Source organism: Anolis carolinensis, chromosome 1 (assembly GCF_035594765.1).
Source record: "Anolis carolinensis isolate JA03-04 chromosome 1, rAnoCar3.1.pri, whole genome shotgun sequence".
Lineage (NCBI taxonomy): Eukaryota > Metazoa > Chordata > Lepidosauria > Squamata > Dactyloidae > Anolis > Anolis carolinensis.
In genome coordinates, this window is record NC_085841.1 from 205,494,077 (window position 1) to 205,517,405 (window position 23,329).

General features: G+C 39.5%; 1 protein-coding gene across 3 annotated transcripts in view; it reads left to right on the forward strand.

Annotated features, from left to right (window-relative positions):
- The window catches only part of pde11a (phosphodiesterase 11A), a 240,910-nt gene that overhangs the window by 101,657 nt on the left and 115,924 nt on the right, over nt 1-23,329 (forward strand). For all 3 annotated transcript variants that reach the window (XR_010002350.1, XR_010002351.1, XM_062969150.1), the window contains exon 3: nt 20,964-21,053. Coding sequence is in view for 1 of the 3 variants with exons in the window: in XM_062969150.1 (XP_062825220.1) it covers nt 20,964-21,053 (90 nt within the window). In the remaining 2 variants the exon portion in view is untranslated. The remainder of the gene's footprint in view (nt 1-20,963; nt 21,054-23,329) is intronic.

Here is a 23,329-nt window from a genome sequence, read left to right on the forward strand (position 1 = left end):
CAACTCAGGGCAGCATCATCATAGTACAACTGGAGGTCTGGTAGACCCATCCCTCCTTTCCTAGTATCATCCTTTATATTTTTGAACCCTATTCTAGCTTTTTTTAACCTTCCCATATAAATTTCTTTATATCCTTATTCCGCTCTGCTAAGGTTTTTTTCGTTCTTAGAATTGGTAAATTCTGGAGTAGAAAATTTACTTCAGATAATATCTTCATTTTCACTACTGCAATCTTCCCTAGAAGTGAAAGTTGTAATGATCTCTCAAATGGATTCCAACACGGAAAAACTTTTCATATATATGGTAACAGCTGCCAGGATATGCATAGCCAAAGTATGGAAAACGCAAGAAATTCCCACAATAGAAAAATGGATGTTGAAATTAATTAGCATTAAAAATATGGATTTATTAACGCAAAAGATATCACAGAACATTTCACTAAGACAATTGGAACAAACTGAGTCAATATTTGTCAAGAAGGAATATTGAGCTTATATGATTTACGCTTACAGGAATTCCTAGGCTTCAGGTCATATATGGTTGCTTGCTGAGAAATATTGAATGTTTAAAAGAAAATATATAATGCAATGCAGAGGATCTGGAAGTGGAACAATGTTCATGTTGGGTATGGGGTCGTTTCTTCTTCTTCTACTTCTATTGTCTCATTCTTTTCTATCCTTCTAAACATGTTTTCCCACTTTTTATGTATACACTAAAACCATAAATAAAATGTAAAAAAAAAACCCAGAGCTGTAATGATATATTCTCAAATTAGTAAAGTACTAATGTTTGCACTACATGCTCATTTACACATTTGGGTTAGATATAATAATATATTTCCAAGTAATTAAGCTACTAATGTTTTTAGTTTTGATTACTTATCTCGATTTATTAAGCTGTGTTGTGTTATCCCTGCTCTGTTCCTTCCCTTCTCAGCATGCATCATTCTGCACTTTCTTGTTTAATTAACCATAGTTTCATATTGTGTCCTAAGTAATTGCTAGGATTAGAAGAAACTAGGGACTTGTAATTTCAGATCTTGGTTCCCCCCCCCCCCCCCCCCCCCACACACACACCTTTCATCCTGGAAGGTGTGGACTCTCCATCTCTATTTGGGCATAAGGTAGATTTAACACTTTTTTTGCTGAGGAAGTTTTGAAGCAGATTATTCTGAGAAGGTATGAAGGAATGATGTGAGAGTGTCTTGGTAAATGGAGCATGCAATGTGTTGAGATCTATATGGCTAAACTAACCACTGGGATGAGCAATTGTAGCCCTTCCAATTTTGTTGGACTATAACTCCCAGCAGCAGCACCCAGTGGTGATGGATTGTGGAAGTTACAGTGTAACACCCAGAGAATCACATTTGTCCATCCTGTTATACAATAGAGTCTCACTTATCCAACCTTTGCTTATCCAACATTCTGTATTATCCAATGCAGTTTGCCTTTTAGTAGTCAATGTTTTTGTAGTCAATTTTTCAATACATTGTGAAGTTTTGGTGCTAAATTAGTAAAGACAGTAATTATTACATAATGTTATCTTGCATTGAACTGCTTTTTCTGTCTATTTATTGTAAAACATGACATTTTCTTGCTTAAATTGTAAAATCATAATGTAATTTGACGTTTAATAGGCTTTTCTTTAAGCCCTCCTTATTATCCAACATTTTCGCTTATCCAAAATTCTGCTGGCCCGTTTATGTTGGATGAGTGAGACCCTATTGTACTTTAAAAACTAAAAAGTTTTTAGGCACTAAAAAGTTAGTGTCTAAAATTAAGTTATTAGTGGAAACTTTACTCTGGCATGGAACAAAGTATTGAAAATAATGTTGGTTCCTCTGTTACTACATACATAGGTTTTTGAGTTGTGGGTATTTTCAGCCCTGGATATGTTTCAGAGCTTTCAGGATGTAAGACGAACCTCGGATTAAATGCAGCTTATCCAGTGGAGCATAGAATGGGGGTACCAAATTGGCTTTACTTTTGGCTCTGTGATATGGCCTTATGCTCAAAAAGAAAAAAGAAAAAAAGAAAATTTACCTCAGGAAATCAATACTTATAGGTATGTCAGGTTGGCCTTGGGTGGGCGGGAGCTCCTCTCTTCTTCTCGCACACTCTTCCAGTATGAGAACACTGCAACGTCAGCCTATGAGTCACAGCTCCTTCTCAAAAGGTTCAGAGGAGTTGAGCTGTTTGGCTTGGACGTGCAGAATGAGTGAGAAATGTTCTTCTGCAAAAGTCAGTCCAGTGAAAACTCCTCTGATCCCTCTTCTCTCTGCACTCTCATGGGATAGAGTTGCGTATATTTTACCATCGACATCAGGCCCCTGAGCTGGCGTTGTCTGGTCCCTGTTGAAATTGTCCTCTGGCACACTTTGCAGCCTCCTGGTCATGCCACTCTCCAGCTCACTGAAACTCCCTCATCTTCCTGACTCATGGAAGAGCATTGGCAGCATTGCCCTCTTTCCCTGGGAGGCTCAAATATCGGAGCAAATGAATAGTGGTTGTAGTAGAGGAGAGGAAAAGGAGATCTGAACGCACAAGGTGTGGAAATAGGACGGTGTCAGTGAGGCTGTCTTAGACAGGCTTCTTTCTCCTAGTTGTTGTCGTTTTCCCATTTTAATTCCTGTTTCATACAGGATGTTAATGATCCTCTGCATCAAAAGGTTGAGAGTTTACTTTCAATATTATAAGCAACAACAATCATCCCGGAAGTAGCAAACACAGAAATCATTTTTAGGAATCCCTTATCTACAAATCCTAGAAGGACTTTATAATAAAACCACCACTGATATGCCCTTGCTTCTTTGGGTATGCATGTGAATTGATTGCCTTGGTGACCTTAACACATTAATGGAAATAAAAACCATTTGCCTCAGTCCGATATAAGCTGATTTTTGCTTTTTTAAAAATAAAACACTTTCCTGTGTGTAGCTAACTCAAATTGATACATTAGACTTAAAGAGCATATAATTTTTGTTTGTGGGTGGCAACCAGTGGCTTGGTAGAATGTACAAGCCATTTTAATTCACAGTTGATTTTTCTTTTGGTTGCTTGAAATTTTTTTTTTTACTTTTGATAGCACATAACAATGACAGTTGGAACCCAAACCAAACATATTTGAGTTAGCTGGGAGGCTTCTCCCATGTCCCCACAAGGTAGAGCTGACAGACGGGAGCTCGCCCTGTCTCACTGATTCGAACCGTCAACCTTTAGGTCAGCAGCCCAACCTAAAGGTCAGCAGTTCAGCCTGCACAAGGGTTTAACCCACTGCTCCACTGCAGCATCCAGAAGGCTAATGACCTTATACAACTACAGCTCCCCTGATTCCATTACATTGAGCCAGGCAGTTAAAGTGGTGTTAAACTGCATTAATTCTACAGTGTAGATGCATCCTGAGAAAATAAAATTGGTAGCATAAGATGTCTAGAGGTAGGGTTTAAATCAGGAAATTGGTTAATTAAACCCTTTCACTGCTTGTTATCATTTATTCATATAGTACAACTGCCATATCAGTGATATTAGTACCTGCAATTTTATTTACATATAGAATATGTTCTCTCTAGTCTAGGCATTTCCTGGAGAAACTCTATATTTTAATTTTATCTTTGTCTGGGAATTTGTTAGGTGGTGAAATTTGGCAATCCAGCCACTTTCAACCTCAGTCCCGCCATCTGCTGAACAGGGGAATAATAGTGCCTTGGTCCCAGGTTCAAACCCGGGGAGCGGAGTGAGCACCCGCTGTTAGCTCCAGCTTCTGCCAACCTAGCAGTTCGAAAACATGCAAATGTGAGTAGATCAATAGGTACCACTCCGGTGGGAAGGTAATGGCGTTCCATGCAGTCATGCCGGCCACATGACCTTGGAAGTGTTTATGGACAACACTGGCTCTTCAGCTTAGAAATGGAGATGAGCACCAACCCCCAGAGTCGGACACGACTGGACTTAATGTCAGGGGAAATCTTTACCTTTACCTACTTGCATAGCATTTAGCAGAACCTGATCTCATTGTTTTCTTTCCCCTCCCACATTTTGTCTTGCAGTTAAATGCATAATCTGTGACCGAGCTTGACAAAGTTACTCTTTTGGATCAAACCCCTTAAATCCTCTAGTCAACATGTAACCCCCCCCCCCCCCCCCCCAAAATCATAACTTTCTCGAACTCTTTTCTGTGGCTTCAACACCAGCTGTTTGTTAGTTTCAGTCCTGACACCCTGTTGAGCTGGCATCACAGTGGGGTCCTGTTTTTATATTTTGCAGGATATAAGCTCATAACATTGCTCATAGTGTTGTTCTCACAGAATGTTCAACCAGCCACTTGTTCCTTGTTGTTGTTTTTCTATGTAGTTCACAGAATTACCCAGAGAGAAAAAAGGCAAGGAAGACGATAAGACAAAATTTAAACTGCTGCAAATACACTTCCATTCCTAGCTGGTAAGAAAGTAGCAAAGGAGAGACATGGAAGAAGGATCCAAATACTAATGCGTTGTTGCTCCTTAACTCAGATGGAAAACAAGTGTAAAAAAAGAAGCGAGCTAGATATTACTATCTGTTCATGACTTTTATTACTGCCCTAATAGCACATCCTACAGCAGGCTATTTCAGCCTACAGCCCTCCGGGTGTTTTGGAGTTCAGTTCCCAGAATCCCTGACCATTGAACAAGCTGGCTAGGGCTTCTGGGAGTTGGAGGCACAAACACCTGGAGGGCTGCAGATTGGAGAGGCCTGTCCTACAGTATCTGTAAAGCACAGTTTGTGATATGTTAGCTTCTCACTCCCTGTCCCATGTAGCAGATTCATCATGGAGCTGGTAATTACAGGTTTTAGTCTAAACCTTAAAGAAGTTATCTAAGTGCTGAATCTTTAAAGTTCAGACTGAAATTCAGAGCGGATTTACCATCCAAATGACAATGGTCAAGATCCTACATTGTTTCAGTGTTGTGTGACTATCCACTAGTGGAGTTGCATTATACTGAATATCAATATAGCATAAGGTATGTGGACCAAAGGTGACGGACAGTTTACTCTGCAACTACAGTGCCCATTGTGCATAGGTAAATCATAAAGACAATGTACAGTCACATGCTACTCTGTGTACTTCAATGTATAATGATCTCACATGTACAACTCAGCTTACGTGGTCAACAGACCCCAGCTTCCTCCCTCTGCTTCCAGTCTACTTTGGAGATTTCATGTTATCATAGACAGAGGAAGAAAAGGAGATTGCTAGGTGATTACATTCTCTTCAGTATTTTTGTTTCTGTTGTGTTCAAAGGTTTATCACAAAACCATAAAGAAATACTTATGAAATCCAGGAAAAGCGTAAACAACAACTTCTTTTTCCTCCTCCCTTCTCACCCTCCTCCTATTCTTTGTTCTGTTCAGGTCTTTCCTGTAACTATTTAGACATTTATGGGCCTAAATATCCTATCAGCCCTAGGTGGTACTTGGATGAGAGACCACCCACGAATTGCAAATGCTGTAGACCAGGGGTCCCCAAACTAAGGCCCATGGGCTGGATGTAGCACTCCAAGGTCATTTACTTGGCTCCTGTCCTAAACTTTAGGCGTAGGGCTGACCTAAGTCTGAAACAACTTGAAGGCACACAACAACAACCATCTTAATTTTGGACTATTTCATCATAGTCCAGCCCCCCAACAATCTGAGGGACCGTGAACCAGCCCTCCACTTAAAATGTTTGAGGACTCTTGCTGTAGACTGTATTGCAGAGGAAGGATCTCTGAGTATTCATTGTCTAAGAACACCCTATGAAATTCATGGAGTAGCCATATGTTGACAGATGACTTGAAGGCACATGCACACACACAAAGGCAGAAAAGTCAGCCACACGGCACTTTATACTGTCCGGCTCTACCTCCACTGAAGTGCAGATTTCAAATATCTTTTTCTAGTGAGCTCAATTTAGTCCTTTTTTTGGTCTCTTAAAATAAAATACGCCATTGAGCATAGAGACGTGTGTGACATGCTCTTTGTGTACAGTCAAACATCAAAGAGATGAACAGTGTACCATGAGGCTGTGGGTGGAAGCTATGCTCCTGGAAGCTAAAGTGATGCACACAAAACCATGAATCAGGTTTGCCCTTTTATTTCCCATCCTGACGTAAACAACGGCTCCATGTTGTGCAGGTTTTAAGAGTCACCTGTACACCGTAAGGTTATGCCCCAACATTTGATTTGAAGATATTTGTAGATAGCTTTTTCATAAAACTTTGACTTCTAAAATTGCAGGTTTTATTTCTTAGTCTAATAGAAATTGATGTCCTATGTTGAATAATTATAGATGATTTGTGAAATAATTTGCATATTTCTTCCCATGAAGTATGTGTGGGATACATTTAGATGAATGACTATGATGGGCAAAGTCAGGCGGTACAGTACCAGCTTAATCTCAAGGAGAATTTATGGGTGTTTCTGCAGGGCTGTCAATGCATCTTTTAGTCTGTGTTCTTTCCCTCTAATCAATTATAATGCTGTGGAACTCTTACTGTTGAAAGCATAGTAATATACTTTTTAAAAAATATATTACTTCTGAAAATAATTAGGATTTTTTTGAAATCTCAAAATTATTACACATGATAACATAGAATAAAAACTGAAGGTGTCTCCCTGTTAGCTTAAAGTCCAAATAAGCAGTCATAAAGAAATGGGAGGAAGAGAAAGAGATGCTTTGATGCCTCATTACAACTCATTCAATGATGTGGAAGAGCATAGAGGGCTACTACCAGCTATAGCCATTTCCCATTTCTGTGGCAAAGGAGTATTTATGGAGGGCTATTGTAAGAGGAAGGGAGTGTGAGTCCCAGGGTGCATCTATAATGTAAAATGAATTCAGTATGGCACCACTTTGACATGGCTCAATGCTATGGCTTGGGAGTTGTAATTTGGGGAGGCACAACATTCTTCGGCAAAGAAGACTAAAAACCTTGTAAAATTACATTCCATGACTCCATAGCATTGAGCCATGGCAATTAAAGTGGTGTCATGTGGCATTAATTCTGCAATGTAGATGCACCCCAAAGGGCTTCCTTTGTTAGCATCCTAGAGATCTGGCATGCAGGCAAATTGTTGCAAACCTACTGAGTACTTTTTGTGGTATGTCAACAACAAGATATCATTTTTATATTGTATTAGTAGAAGGCGCCTTTTGTTGTACAGCAGTTGAGTACTGGGTTTTAATACACTAGGAAAAACATTATAATCTTGCCTCCCCCTTTCCTTTTGGTTATTGCAAATGTTGTGAAGTGGTCTGGACATTGGACTACTGCACCGAATCCTTAACTTGGCCATGGAAACCCAGTGAGTGGCCTTGGGCAAATCACACCCTGAGCCTCAGAGGGTGGCAAAAGCAAACTCCTTCTGAACAAAGTTTCCCAAGAAATCCCCATATAGGGTTGTCTTTGGGTCATCACAAGCCATAAGCTAGTTGAAGGCCTTCAACAACAACAACAATTATAACAATGTTTTAGCTTCCCTAAATCGTGGGTTTAGAAGCCTGGAGTGCTAAGCAGCCAGAAGGTCGAAAAAAGCACTAATGGGTTTGAAGGCAAGGCTAAGGTCTTTATTCTCAATGGATATCAGTAGAGCTAGTGCTCAAAGTACTGACATGCAGCAGATCTGTCTTTTGTGAAGCCACAGGCCTCATTCATAGACAAAGAACATTGGATTTCTCAGGGTGGTCTGTGCAATCCTACATCTGGACAAATCTTTAGGTGCTGTATAGCCAATTATAGTCCAAAAGAAAGTTTTGCCATTGTTGGAAGTAGAAACCTCAAAGAGTTACATCTCAGTTAGGATTCTACTGCTGTGGCTAAATCACATTTCTTCAAATCCAGAAAGAAATACAGTAGAGTGTCACTTATCCAAGCCTCGCTTATCCAAGTTTCTGGATTATCCAAGCCATTTTTGTAGTCAGTGTTTTCAATATATCATGAAATTTTGTTGCTAAATTCATAAATACAGTAATTACAACATAACATTACTGCGTATTGAACTACTTTTTCTGTCAAATTTGTTGTATAACATGATGTTTTGGTGCTTAATTTGTAAAATTATAACCTAATTTGATGTTTAATAGGCGTTTCCTTAATCCCTCCTTCTTATCCAAGATATTCGTTTATCCAAGCTTCTGCTGGCCTGTTTAGCTTGGATAAGTGTGACTATACTGTATATTCAAGGGTAGTCATGTTGTCCATGCAGCAACATAAAACCGAAGTAGGAAATGATCTTAGCCCAGTACTGACCATAAAACACATTAATAAAGCTGCCCCCCACTTTGAAAGTGTTTCTTTCAGACAACCTTACCATGTCTCCTTGAAAATATTAATATATTTTGTTGGTTGCTGCTGGAACTGACTGTTCTGTAGTAACTGAAAATGTCCCTTAGGCACCAATTAGCTTCTTCTACTGAAGATAAAATTGTAGTTAGATTGGATTATGGTACATGTTTGTTGCTGAAATACTATTGGCATGCTCATTGTCTTGCATCTAATTGCAGTGTTTAATTCTGTGAAATCACATGTCTAGACAGAAGTATATTTGTAAAATGTAGTATATGTGGGGAAATAGATGTATATGCCAACATTGCTTAGTTGTGAGAGTCAAGAATCATTTCCTATTTCCAGCACGTAGGATTTCCAGAAGTGCAAGTCCTAGTGGCACCAATGATAATACATCTGTTGATTTTCACATTAACATTGTATGCGTGTGTATTCAGAATATGATAGAAGCTAGAAACAGTGGGGGAACATGAAAGAGTTACTAAAGGAAGATTACATATACCTCCTCATAAATAAGATATCATAACTGCTCTGTAGAAGCTTCATCTAGAAACACTTGAGCTGGGTTGTGTTTTTTTACATGAACATAATTTTAGGGGTTTGAAAGAGAAAATAATTTGATTCCAACAACCAACATTACTCCAGCCAAGCTGGCAGGAAAATCCTCCAAAATTTGATTTTCTTTGAAGAATTCATAGCAACTGCATTCATGTCAACCTATCAACCATTTGCTCTTGCACAAACCAGGGGTGAGTGACATGAAACAAGTGAAATGCCTCTAAAAATTCAGATACCTCTCCCCAAAGCAGCTTTTTTTCCCCCGTGTCAGGAGCAACCGGAGTTGCTTCTGGAGTGAGAGAATTGGCCATCTGCAAGGACGTTGCCCAGGGGACGCCCGGATGTTTTGATGTTTTACCATCCTTGTGGGAGGCTTCTCTCATGTCCCTGCATGGAGCTGGAGCTGATAGAGGGAGCTCATCCACACTCTCCTCAGGTGGGATTCGAACCTGGCAGCTTTCAGGTCAGCAACCCAACCTTCAAGTGATGAGGCTTTTATCCCCTAGGCCACCGGAGGCTCCAAAGCAGCTGAAAACAAATAGGTTTTTTCACATTCTCCATGTTGCCTTAACCCTCCCCCCAATATTATTGGAGCTCTAGATGATATAGGTTGAAGCTCACATTTTTGTTTGTTTTAAAAGCTGAGATGTGTCTGATTGGTCAGCTCAGCCTCATGAGGGAGATGGTGTTCAACATTGGGGTCTTGATCAAATCAAAATAGAACTTCCTTATGCGCTAGGCAAGGCCTGCCTTATCTTAGGGAAGTCAGATAGGAATTGAAACAGTTCATTAGCATGCTGTTATTATCCTCTGCACTTGTAATTCATTTTGAAGAGGCTTGCATAGCAATTATTTGTCTTCAGGTACTTCAGACTTAATGGCTGTTTTGTATTCTACTCTTTCTCTTTTGAAAACAGTATTCAATCAAGCTTCATTTAAAATCTAATCCTTGATGTCTTTGACCATTTCCTGATTTTTAAGAAATATATTAGTCCCTTGATGTTGTGTTAGTAACATATGAAGCAAACATATAAACTGTTTGAAAATCTGAATATGATTAAAGTATGGCTATTTGTTTATCAAAGCTCAAGATCCATGAAATAAAAAAGAGGCTATGTAAGATACAAGTAGCCCAGCAAAGTTTCAGATGCAAGTGAAATGAATCAGATCTAAGTTCAGTGGATTAGGATGAAACAATAAAATCACAATAAACTGTGTTAAGTTGAGTAGATCGATTGAGATATATAAGATTATAATAAATATTGTCTAGTCAACTACATCATGTTAAGATTAGTCAGGTCGCATTGTGTCATAACAGCACAAGGCAAGGCAAACCAGAGACCAGGATCACACTAGAGAGTGGTTCCCAAACTTTGGTCCTCCGGGTGCTTTGGATTTCAACTCCCAGAAATCCCAGCCACCTTACCAGTTGTTGGGAATTGTAGGAGCTGAAGTCCAAAACATTTGGAGGGCCAAAGGCTGGGAACTACTGCACTAGAGCTGAAAGGGTGAGCAAAGAGTATGCATGATACCTGAAATCGTGTGGCGGCCTCCTGCAGAATCCTGGAACTTGTAGTTTAGGAGGAGCCTTTAAATTGCTCAGCCAGACAGGTCCTGGGTCTCACTAAAATATAAGCCCCAGAATTCTGCAGGAGGCAGCCACAAGATTTCAGATGGGATTCATACTCTTTGCGAACTCTTTCAGCTCTAGTATGATGAGGCACGAGTGGTTCAACCAAATAATTGTCAGACCATGGATAGCTCCCACTATGCTTTCCTAGCTGGGCTAGGAGATCATTGCAAAAGGAACATCAGCTGTACAAATGAAGCCACAAAAAGATTAGAAGCAGATGCTGATTCCCTCTCCCGCTGGGTACTTTTGTATATAGAATCATTGAGTTGGAAGAGACTACAGGGGCCATCCAGTCCAACTCCTTGCCATAGAGAAAACTCAAGTATAAGTCTAGATAAGTAAAGGTAAAGGTTTCCCCTGATGTTAAGTCCAGTCATGTCTGACTCTGGGGGTTGGTGCTCATCTCCATTTCTAAGCCGAAGAGCCGGCATTGTCTGTAGACACCTCCAAGGTTATGTGGCCGGCATGACTGCATGGAGTGCCGTTACCTTCCCGCCGGAGCGGTACCTATTGATCTACTCACATTTGCATGTTTTCGAACTGCTAGGTTGGCAGAAGCTGGAGCTAACAGCGGCTGCTCATGCTGCTCCCGGGGTTTGAACCTGGGACCTTTCGGTCTGCAAGTTTAGCAGCTCAGTGCTTTAACACACTTCGCCACCGGGGCTCCTTAAGTCTAGATATTTTAGTCAAAATACGGTACAGTATTTACATTGACCTGTGGATAAGTCGACTCAGATTTTTAGGTAAATATAAGTCTAGATATTTTAGTCAAAATATTTACCTAAAAATCTGAGTCGACGTATCCACAGGTCAATGTAAGTACTGTACCTTAAATATTAATTTTAAAAAAGGAACTATATCTCAGTTGAGTGGTAAAAGAGGAGAGCTTGTACTAACCTGGAGAACCTAAAAAAAGCACCAGTCCCTTTACTTGGGGCCGGGCTGTAGCGCAGCTGGTTAAGTAGCCAGCCGCAATAAATCATAACTTTAAAGTGGGAAAATCTGTCACCCATCTGAATCCAAACCATTATTGGGTCGAGACAGGGCCATGAAAATAGGGGACACCCCTGTTGTTATACTCAGATAAAGACAATATCTAAATGGCTTCAGTGGCACAAATTAAAAAGCTGTTTATTTGGTGGTTGATTGGGTTCAGGGGATTTTTTCTTCAGGAGGTCCTTTTGATCTTCTTAACTATCAGCAGCATACACACTATCTTGCTATAAAGTGTCTTCAAGTCATTTCTGACTTATGGTGACTCTAAGGCAAAACTATCACAGGGTTTTGTTGGTAAAATTTGTTCAGAGGATGTTTACCATTACCTTCCTCTGATAAAAGAGTGTGACTTGATCAAGGTCACCCAGTGGGTTTTCAAGGCTCAGCAGTTTCAAATCCTGCCTCCTAGTAACTGAGTCCAATACAGTATTCAAATCACTGAGCCATGCTGACTCCCTGTCAACTGTATAAAAAGGTAAAGGTTTCCCCTGACGTTAAGTCCAGTCGTGACCGACTATGGGGTTTGGTGTTCATCTCCATTTCTAAGCCGAAGAGCCGGCATTGTCCATAGACACCTTCAAGGTCATGTGGCCGGCATGACTGCATGGAGGGCCGTTACCTTCCCACCGGAGCAGTACCTATTGCTCTACTCACGTTTGCATGTTTTCGAACTGCTAGGTTGGCAGGAGCTGGGGCTAACAGCGGCCGCTCATTCCGCTCCTGGGATTTGAACCTGGGACCTTTTGGTCCGCAAGTTCAGCAGCTCAGCTTTTTAACACACTGTGCTATCAGGGGCCCAACCAGGAGTCAACTGTATAACTCACTGTAATTTGCCTCAGGAAAAATGTTGTTTTCTTTTCAGCTAGTTTGTCTATTGATATAGTTTGTGCAGTGCAAATATTACCGTGTTTCCCCGAAAATAAGACAGTGTCTTATATTAATTTTTGCTCCCAAAGATGCACTAGGTCTTATTTTCAGGGGATGTCTTATTTTTCCATGAAGAAGAATTCACGTTTATTGTTGAACAAAAAATGAACATTGATTATATACTGTACAGTAGTTGTCATCACAAACCAGCATAACCAGACAAATTGTGAATCCTATCAAGAATTTCTTGTTACTACCAATATTTCCTTGGTAGTACACTCTTACGTTGTACATTTACCAATCTGCATGCTCTGGTGTTCTGTTTGGTGGGCATGCTTCCAAACAAAAACTTTGCTAGGTCTTACTTTCGGGGGAGGCCTTATATTTAGCAATTCAGCAAAACCTCTACTAGGTCTTATTTTCTGGGGATGTCTTATTTTAGGGGAAACAGGGTAGATGATCTTGTCATCTAGTGGATATAAACTATGATGTTACTGATTCTGTTACTGATGACACAATATCAGTCTAGGCACAGGAGTGGGGAAATCTATCAGTTTCACTTTCACTTCCATACCATGTCCAAAATATGAACAATAAGGCAAATGTTGCTGAATATGTTTAAAATAAACTTAAGTGAAATTCTCCCTCATATATTCTCTGTCAAAGAGCATGGAGGGGGCTGCATTTTTTACCTCTACCTTACTGGTGCTAAAAAGTTAGAGGAGTCTTAGGAAAAAAGTAGTGGTAATCCTAATGCAGCATTAAGATGTTTAAATACAAATACAGTAGAGTCTCACTTATCCAACACTCGCTTATCCAACATTCTGGATTATCCAACGTATTTTTGTAGTCAATGTTTTCTATACATCATGATATTTTGATGCTAAATTTGTAAATACAGTAATTACTACATAGCATTACTGCATATTGAACTACTTTTTCTGTCAAATTTGTTGTATAACATGATGTTTTGGTGCTTAATTTGTAAAATCATAACCGAATTTGATGTAAACATAAGCTTTTCCTTAAACTCTCCTTATTATCCAACATATTTGGTTATCCAACGTTCTACCAGCCCATTTACGTTGGATAAGTGAGACTCTACTGTAAATGGTTTTTAAAAAGAGTTTATCATGGGTCTAGAAGGATGAACCTATCCATTTAGGTTTCTTCCATATTTGTAGGAAGAGTTTTAACAGCAAACCTTTGTAATTATTGCTCAGAAGAATGACCTTCCCACATCTATTCTATAATTGATGGGGATATCACTATATAGGTCATGTTACCTCAAATGTCACTCCAAAACTGAAATAGAGTATTTATTTATAGAGGCTCAGTGTTAACCTTCTCCAACACGAGACATGCTAGATGTGCTGGATTGCAACCTCCATTGCTGGAAAACGGCAGACTGGGGGAAAAGATGGTCTAGATCAGGGTGCACAGTGTGTTGGGGGGAGCTATAGGACCACATTAGCCCCCCTGGAGATATTTAAGGGCCACCCAACCCCAACGCATCTCCAACAAAAAAAATGCCTCCAAAGTCTTGCAGGGCATTTTCACTATAGTTTTTAGTTCCCCGGGCTATTTCAGGACTAAGAGAGGCCTTTACAGTCAATTGTAAACTATGAATTTTAACTTTACATTTTATTTGCATTAGTATTTTCATCCTATGTATTTCAATCTATGTATTTTAATGGTATTGTGTTTTAACAGTTTTAACTATGCTGCATCCTGCCTTAAACTGTGAAGAGACTTAGGTAACACATCCAAAAATTATTATTAATAATAGTATTGTAAGAACACAAAATTGCAAGAAAGGTCTACTGTTAACTGTTATGGGAGGCAGGGGCTGATTTTGGGACAGGATGGGAAGGGTATGTCACAACACAGAGAAGAAGGGGGCCAGATAGCCTGCATCTTGTCTTCCAGGTGCCAGTTCTCACCTTTTTTTATAGTAAACCTATATTATTTTTTCCCATGCGCCCTGTCTTTTTCTTTCAGTCCCCCTTGCTGTCTGGATTGTTTATGTAACTGAAATATTCAGTCTCTCCCACCTCACATTCTTACCTATAAACACCCACGCACGGTTGCTGAAGAGGTTATAACTTGAAACTATATTAAAGAAACCAAAGAAATAGCCATATTTTCAAACTCCAATTAAGTTAGTAGGCGGCTTAAAAATAGACATTAGAAAATATTTATTTTAAGGTTTCTAAACTACATACTTATTTAATGACTGTTATCCAAAGTGACTTGGAATAAAGCTTGTGTAACAAAATGTTTTAAATAGTATACTTAACCACCAATTTGGAGTATGATTACATTCGTGTTACTTATAGTTTAGTTATACAATAGAGTAAAAAGCTACTTTTCATTATACAATAGTTTCTTAGAAATATTTCTTATTGAATAGCTATATTTGATATAATATGTAGACGTAGCAGCTTAAATCCCTGAGCTGCTGAACTTGCAGACCGAAAGGTTGGTGGTTTGAATCCGGGGAGCGGGGTGAGCTCCCACTATTAGCCTCAGCTTCTGCCAACCTAGCAGTTTGAAAACATGCAAATGTGAGTAGATCAATAGATTCTGCTTTGGCAGAAGGTAACAGTGCTCCTTGCAGTATTGCTGGCCACATGACCTTAGAGGTGTCTGTGGACAATGCCGGCTCTTCAGCTTAAAAATGGAGATGAGCACCAACCCCCATAGACTTAATGTCAGGGGAAAACCTTTACCTTTACTATGAAGACTTAGGTACACGTAATGTCTTCCAGAGTTTCTCTCAACTTGTCAGAGGAAATATGGTAAGGAGAGGGAAGCCCAAACAACTGACACATCTTGCTCCAATATTGGACAGACCACATAATTTCAGACGAATGTTACAGGATTTTAAAATTTAAAATGCCAAGTATTTTCTGGATCCAATGTGCAAATGTCTAGGCTGGTATAGAGCTTTTATGGCCTCTAAGGTCTTATTTTGTAGATGTGTATACTTCCCTCTCACATAGTGTGGGTGTATGGAGACGTTTAAGTCTCACGTTCTTTCTTAGAGCAGGTTGATCGACAGTGAGATAGTTGCTTCAGGGTTATTTCCTGTCTGTGAGCCAAATTTTGAAAAAAAAAATGCTACAACTTGCTTCCTTTGCTCCTCTGGTCCTGATATTTCTGTTGTCATCAATATATTAACAGGAGAAAAAGGAGCGAAATACACAGGGAAATATATTAAAGGGTCCAAAGAAGAAGCAAAATGCATGGGGTGAGAATTTTAGTCTTGGTGAAATGCAGGGCTTAAAAAGGGATCACACAATAAGACTTGTTGCAAAAAGGACCCTACTTTTGGATTTGCTCCAAGGCTTAGCCACCTTAATCCACCCTTTTTGCCTTCTTTGTAATCTGGGAAATCTCTAGTGTGGAGGGAAGAGCTGGAGTCTAAATCCTTCACACATTTCCCAAGACGGTTGTTTCTCTGCCACTTGCACGAGTAAGAATAGTAATAACATTGGAAACCAGATCCTTGGTGATTGGATGAGTCCTCCAAAGCTGGCCATCTCAGCTAGGATCATACCGGATGCCTCTCCCACTCCCAACTCCCAGCCAGTGACAGCTGGTGGAAGTCTTGCGCTTTAGCCTTAAACATAGAGACAGTTTAACATTCAGACTTTAAGCCATGGAGGACACACAGCCTCACTAACAGTAAAATTGTATTTAACATCTTTTACTACCCTTTGTCTTGGTCCTCACATGGCCAAGAGCCTTTAACTGCTTCAAGATCCCTCCAGATCATCTTAACAGACAACAGAAGTAACATCTGAAACAAAATGTCGGCCTATGACTTTAACATTGGTACTTTTGGGTTGTTGTATGTTTTCCGGGCTGTATGGCCATGTTCCAGAAGTATTCTCTCCTGATGTTTCGCCCACATCTATGGCAGGCATCCTCCGATTCTCATCAATCCTGGATTCTTCTCAGCATGGCTTTCTGATGCTCATGAAGTGTGTTCTCCATTCGTTTTTCAATTGTTGTTAAATATTCTTACAAAATGCCAAATTATATTTCTAAAGTTTTTGAAGGTTTTTATACTGAAGATATTGTAAAGGAGCACAACACCTTCCTTCTGTACATTGATTTAAGAATGATATATCTGCAAAATGTTCTTCAGTTTGTACAGTGAAGTTTCTGATCTCAGCAAGTATTACAGTGATCTTCCAAGGTCATTCTCATAATCCCATAGAAAATAGTTTAAACCAGTAGTTGGTTTTGGAATCAAAATAGTGATCTCCCCTGAGAAGTCTGTTGGTGAATATGACAAACGTCTGTTAAGCCTTGATTCGATCAGGTCTGGGTTATAAGCCTTGCCAGACACACGCTGCACAGATGCCAGAGCATAATGCAATTTGACTGAGTGTTCACACCTAACCATATTGCAATTGATTTTGGTCTGTGGATTCATGATCTCAGCAAAGCAAATTGCCCCTATTTTTAGGGAAACAGCAAATACTGTAATTGTGAAGGGGGAAGAATGTGCAAGTTTGGAGAGGTAAACATAGGAGTTGGATTAATTACAGAAAAAAAGTTGTTTTCTCTTTTAACTCGTCAGAAAAAGTGCTTCGTGCTCCATGAACAAAATTGGCTATTGTGTGGGCACATTTTGAAAAGAAGCTTTCATGAGTGTCTGAAGAAAGAATAGATTAGTTTAATTTCCTTTTTGCTTCCAATTGTTTTGGCTCACTAGAAGTTTCTTATTTGAAAGCATGTCCCTGAATTTAAAGTATTTTGATTTTATTATCTCTGTATTTATAGTGGAAAATGTGGAGGATTTAATAGAATAAAACAAAAATTTCTCATGAATGGATGTGAAGTAGCATGTTTAGTGACTGTTTCAAGACAGTTTGAGTGGCATGAGTCTAGAGGAAACAGACAAATAAATCAAGCCAACTAGAAAGCTACTTACAACTCAATCCTGCTGTTGCATTGGTACACTTCAAAGTTGGCATGCCCCAACATTTTCAGTGCCTTAGCAAGTTCCTGCCATCAGGGAATGAGTAGTATTCAGAATCAATGGGAAACATTTAGGTCACCTAAAGAATTTAATCTACCCAGGAAAATACGTTTGAAAACTGCTGTAAAAGTCAAAGGTTAAGTGCTATGTGAGAAATATTTAATTTTGACATCTGCCTGTAAAGCCTACTCATAATGGCTAGTATCCAATGTTTCCATGGCATCTTGGAGGGTGCATCTACACTGCAGAATGAATTTAGCTTGACAGCATTTTAACTGCCACTGCTCCATGCTGTGAAATCTTGGGATTTGTAATTAGACATCAGTACTCTTTGGTAAAGAAGGCTTTTCCTTGTTAAACTACACCTCCATGATTGCGTAGCATTTTTTTCCATGTCAGGAGCAACTTGAAAAACTGCAACTTGCTTTTGGTGTGAGAGAATTGGCTGTCTGCAAGAATGTTGCCCAGGGGATACCCTGATGTTTTGATTTTTTTACCACCCTTTTGGGAGGCTTTTCTCGTGTCCCTGCATGGAGCTGGAGCTGATAGAGGGAGTTCATTCACGCTGTCCCCGGGATGGATTTGAACCTTCAGGTCAGCAACCCAACCTTCAAGTCATCAGTCCTGCTGGCACAAGGGTTTAGCCCACTGCACCACTGGGGGCTCCTATTGCATAGCATTGAGCTATGGCAATTGAAATGGTGGCAAACTATATTAATTCTGTAGTGTAGATGCATCCTTGATTATTGCATTCAGAGCTTTCATTGCCTCCCTTTCTATGAATGCAAAGAAGAGTCCTCCCTCTTTTCTGGAGTTTCAAGTGCATTAAAACTATTTTAGAACCTTCTCCAGAAGTCAGGGAAAATGAGGAGAAGGTTGACATGACAAGTATAGAGATACTGATCAGCTTCCCATGAACATAAGCTAAAAATACATAAACAGATATGTCTGAGAGTTGAATCACTTATGCTACTTGAATTTTGGCTACTGGGAATGCAAAGTTTTGTAGTGGAACAAAAGTTTTTGAATCACTCTAAGTGGCAGTCCTCAAAGAGTTCTTCAAAGAGCTCTTGGTTGCCCACATAATTGTATAGGCCTCTGAAGTGGTAACAGCTACGGGATTTATGGCACAGATTGAGAGGCAAATATGTTCCAGTTATTGGTGAATTATTAATTTACAGTAAATTATTAATTTTATATTTAGATATATAGCTTCCTCTTAAGAAATGCTGGTGAGCATTAATATACAGTACTTGTTATTCAGCTGTGTTTGCTCACACTTGGTTTCATGCTGACTTATTTTTTAGTAAACAACATATCTTCTTATCTAGTTCTAAGTAATAATTTATGACTGTTCTACAGCTCCAAAACTAGAAATGGGAAGGTCTGGGAAAAATTGGGGGGAAACAGGGTTTTATCCCATTTAATGAGGGTAAAAGTCTCAGTGAAAGTTAGCATGTTCACTATCAATGCCCAGATTCCCAATCTTTGCTAGAACTGTTGTGCACCATTTTGAGTGGTGGAGTTTGCTCAAGGTGAGTTGGGTCAGTGAGTTACTGGATATGTAACCAAAATTTTATGGTGTTTAACCAAATAGTGACCTCTATAAAGTATTGGCCAGATTCTAAACATAAAACTGTATATGGAACGCAGTTTGGCACGCCAAATAGCTTATGCAGAAATTTTGAATGAAATGATCTAATAGCATTGTTGTTAGGGGTTAGCCAAATAGGAGCTCCATAGAGTATTTGTGCTCTCTCCTTTGCTTGAAAGACTTGCAGGGCTAGGGGAATATATTGGTTGCCCCTGGAGTGATAGAACCTCCTGATGGCACTGGTGCTTGATTGGGCCCGGGCCAGTGTGTATTTTAAATGTGTGGACCATGACAAGTTATTGCTAAACCAGAGCCCTAGGTATTTGAATTTTTTTACTTGTTCGATATAGTGGCCCTTTAACTTTCATACTTGCTTTTTGTTGCTTTTCCCAAAAACCAAAATCTTGGTTTTATCATAGTTCACCTGGAGGTCATTTGTCCCACAGAAGTCCACAAAACTGTGCAAGGGTCTTTTTAATCCCACATGAGAGAGGGATAGTAGGGCTATGTCATCTGCAAGTAACAAGAGAGGGACTTGCTTTGGGCCAGTCTTGGAGGAATGCCCGTCCACTTGGGCCAGGGCTGTAGGGAGATCGTGCAGGAAGATGTTAAATAATAAGGGGGCTAACACTCACCCTTGTTTGACTCCCTTTTTGACCCGGATTGGGTTCAACAGGAATTCCCTGTGATTTTTTACCTGGCATAAGGTTTGATTGTGCAGTTGCTTAATCAGAAATAAGTCAATGTTGAGGGCTGCTAGTTTCCTCCAAAGCTTTTCTCTGTTCACAGAGTCAAATGCCTTCTTAAGATCCAAGAAGACCACACTTAGTTTATTAAGGTTATTTTTAGAATATTTGTTGGCTAAGTGGGCCAAATCCAGTGTTGATTTCCCCTTGGAGAATCCTAGTTCTTCGGGGCCAGTTATGTTTTTTGCTTGACCCATGACTTTAGTCTAGTCAGGAGAAGCTTGGCATAAGTCTTCCCTGTGATAGAGAGTAGGCTAATAGGTCGATAGTTTGCTGGTTCATTTTGGTCGCCTTTTTAAATATTGGGACCATTACGGTGGAGGTCCATGCCTTTGGCATTATCCCGTATCATTAATCCTTGTAAATATATTTGCTAGCAGGTTTGCCTACCATATTGGGTTTGCCTTCAATATTTCAGGGATAATAGCATCGCTCCCCAATTTTTCTGTTTTTTTTCCCCCCAGGCTTTCCCTTTTCTACCTAAAACATTGAATGCTTGACATGAAATGCAACTTTTAGTAAAATGCTTGCCCAAACAATAGCTGATGCTAACTGTTTGAAGACGTGCAGTCTCCAATAGTCTATCTGGACAAGCTGCAGTTGTGGATTTTAATTTGTCATTGTGATTTGAGGACCTTTGAAAATGAATGCATCCGTTTTTCCTTTTGTTATCTTTAGTTCAGAAATAACAGAAGGTGGATATAAATAGCTTTGCTTTGTGAATGCAATAAAAATAATCAGAATCATAAACAATAGAGAGCATACAAATTACATTACCTTTCAATTGAAAGGAAATTTATCAGCTGAAACCAATTCCTAAGATAAAAATTAAGTAGTTGATTCAGATAAAATGATGGTTAGAGTAAAACCCCACTGAAATCAATTGAACCTTGATGTTGCCATTTTATATAAAATTGCCTAGCAAAATGGAGTTCCTTATATAAAATGGCAACATCAAGGTTTGCTTTTGGGATTTTTCAGTGGGATGGGGAGAGAAGAATATTTTCAAGTCATGGATGTTAAAATCTATGGATACTGAATCCATCAATATGAAGGGTTGTCTGTATAGTGAACAGGAGAAAGAGGGAGAGGTTATTGGAAATATCCATGGAGTGATCGTTGTGGTGGTCCTGGAACCAAACTGGAGTAGGTCCCAAGGATACATACCGCCTGGAGTCATCTCAGATGCATGTATACTATCTGTAAGATCTAGATGGAAAATATATGTTTAATTTCAACAACTTCTAAACAGCTGATTTTTCTGTTTGCTCTAGGTAATGGAAATGTATCTTCCATTCTGTGGTATTGCCATCTCTAATGCTCAGCTGTTTGCTGCTTCCAGAAAGGAATACGATAGAAGCAGGGTAAGTGAAAGTAGCAGCTTGGGCCAATACAACTTACTTTTACTTAATATAGCAACTCTGATACCTGGATAAATGTTTTTTTTAAATTGACAATGATATGTTGTACAAATAATAATAATATTTTTTATTACTTGCTTGCCTCTCCTACATTGCTAAAACACACATTAATCTAAAAACATTCTTTAAAATGCACATATTAAAACATATTTCCACAAAATACATATTAAAATAAAAAAACCAAAGATTAAACATAGGGTGCAAGTTTAAAATTTGTCATTTCTACTCGGAAATAAATGTCATTGCGTTTTGTGTGGTTTATTTCCAGATAAAGTCTGTATTCAGACTCAGACTTACCAGGAATTATATCCATGAACACAGTTCAAACAATTCTAAATAAAGATACATTACAAATATATTTTGTTTTCCCATTCTTCATACGGTACTTTCATGTTACACACAAGGGCTAGCTGTTACTTGCAGTAACTTTGCTTTTAACTTGTCGATATTTTACTAATTACTCTCAGTAGTCATTCCTTTCCACTGATTTTACTGTGCCAAGAGTTAAATGGCAAGCTTTTACAACATGCAACTTTTCAGAACACATTGCACAGCCACTGAAAAGTGTTTTTCTGTGTTCTGTAGGGCCTGACTGGTAGAAATAATATTCCTGGCAGTCATTTATTGGCATTTCAGCTGTTTTGATCCTCCCTCCATATGGGTGACATTTGCCAGCACAATGGGAAACAGGGGAAATAAAGGAACCGATACACATTTTTGGTGAGCAACAGGAGACAACTGTATCACAACTTCGTACATTCACAATTTTGGCACAAGATAGGAGAAAACACTGAAAAAGAACTGAGAGGACACATTGGGAGAATCTGTGAAGAAGAATGTGTTAGATGAAATCTTGTTGCAGATAGGATCACTCCAATTCATCTAAGATGTGCAGTTGTACCCTGTTCTAGCTGGTGGCGTGCTTGAGGAACGGAGACTTGTGAGTCATAAGGAGTAAGTGTGTGGGATCCTTGTTTATAAAGTAGGAGCTATAAATCCCCAGGTCATTGACTGCAAACAAAAAAGCAACAATTAAAATAGGAAAAGCAAAATCTCTCTATATAAAAATGTAATGTGTGTTTTTACTATGGAGTAAACAGCAAAACCACTAGACCCAATCACACTAAATTTGGCCACAAAAGACATAGTCATCCAATCTATGTCTTTCAATAAAAAAATCTAGAAAAATAGTCCAAATTACAGAGGATGAGAAAGAGCCTTTCTCTCCCTGACTGCCAGTCAGAAAGATAGGCCCTGCAGCCTTTAGGCCCCTGCTGCCTTTAGGCCCTGCCCCCTTAGTGTCCTAGCAACTCCCTCCGCCAAAATGGCACCCAAGGGACTGGCAAAGTGCACTTAGGCCTCATCCACACTGCCTAAAAAACACAGATTATCTGATTTGAACTGGGTTGTATGGCAGTGTAGACTCAAGGTCCTTCCCCACAGCTATATAACCCAGATTGCCAAGGCATATAATCCACAGTATCTGCTTTGAACTGGATTATCTTGAGCCCACACTGCCATGCAATCCAGTTCATTGTGGATTTTATACAGCTGTGTAGAAGGGGCCTCATATAATCCAGTTCTAAGAAGATAATATAAGATTATAAATATAATATATAATAATTACTGTGGTATAATAATACAGGACAATATAATCTCTAAAACCAGGACAGTAAATAAAGAGCAACACTCTGAAAACAGGGAAATTGGAAATTCCAGAAAGAAAATAATCAGGGCCAGCTAACACCTCCCAACAAAGGATTCCCCCAGGGAGGAAGCAGTCAGGCTTTGAAGCTGCAAGGCCATTAGATGCTAATCAAGGTGACTAATTGCAGCATTCATACTAATGATTCCACAAGGAAAAAAGCGACCAGGCTCGCAGCAGCAAGGCGATTTGGTGCTATTCAACCTGGCCAATCAAGATTTCCTTAGATAGAAAGCCCGCAGGCTTTGAAGTCACGAAGCTACTCCATCCCATTCAACATGGCCTAGCAAGGATACCCTATGTAGAAAGCAGCCAGGCTTTTAAGCTGCAAGACTATTTAGTGTAATTCAAGCTGGCCAAACAAGTATTCCCCTACAAAGGAAGTATCCAGGCTCTTTGATTGAGGGTGCTACTCCAGCTCGCCAAACAAGGATTCCCCTAGGTATAACACAGCCAGGCACTGAAGCTGCAAGACTATTCAGTGCAACAACGGATTAACCTTGGTAGAAGGCGG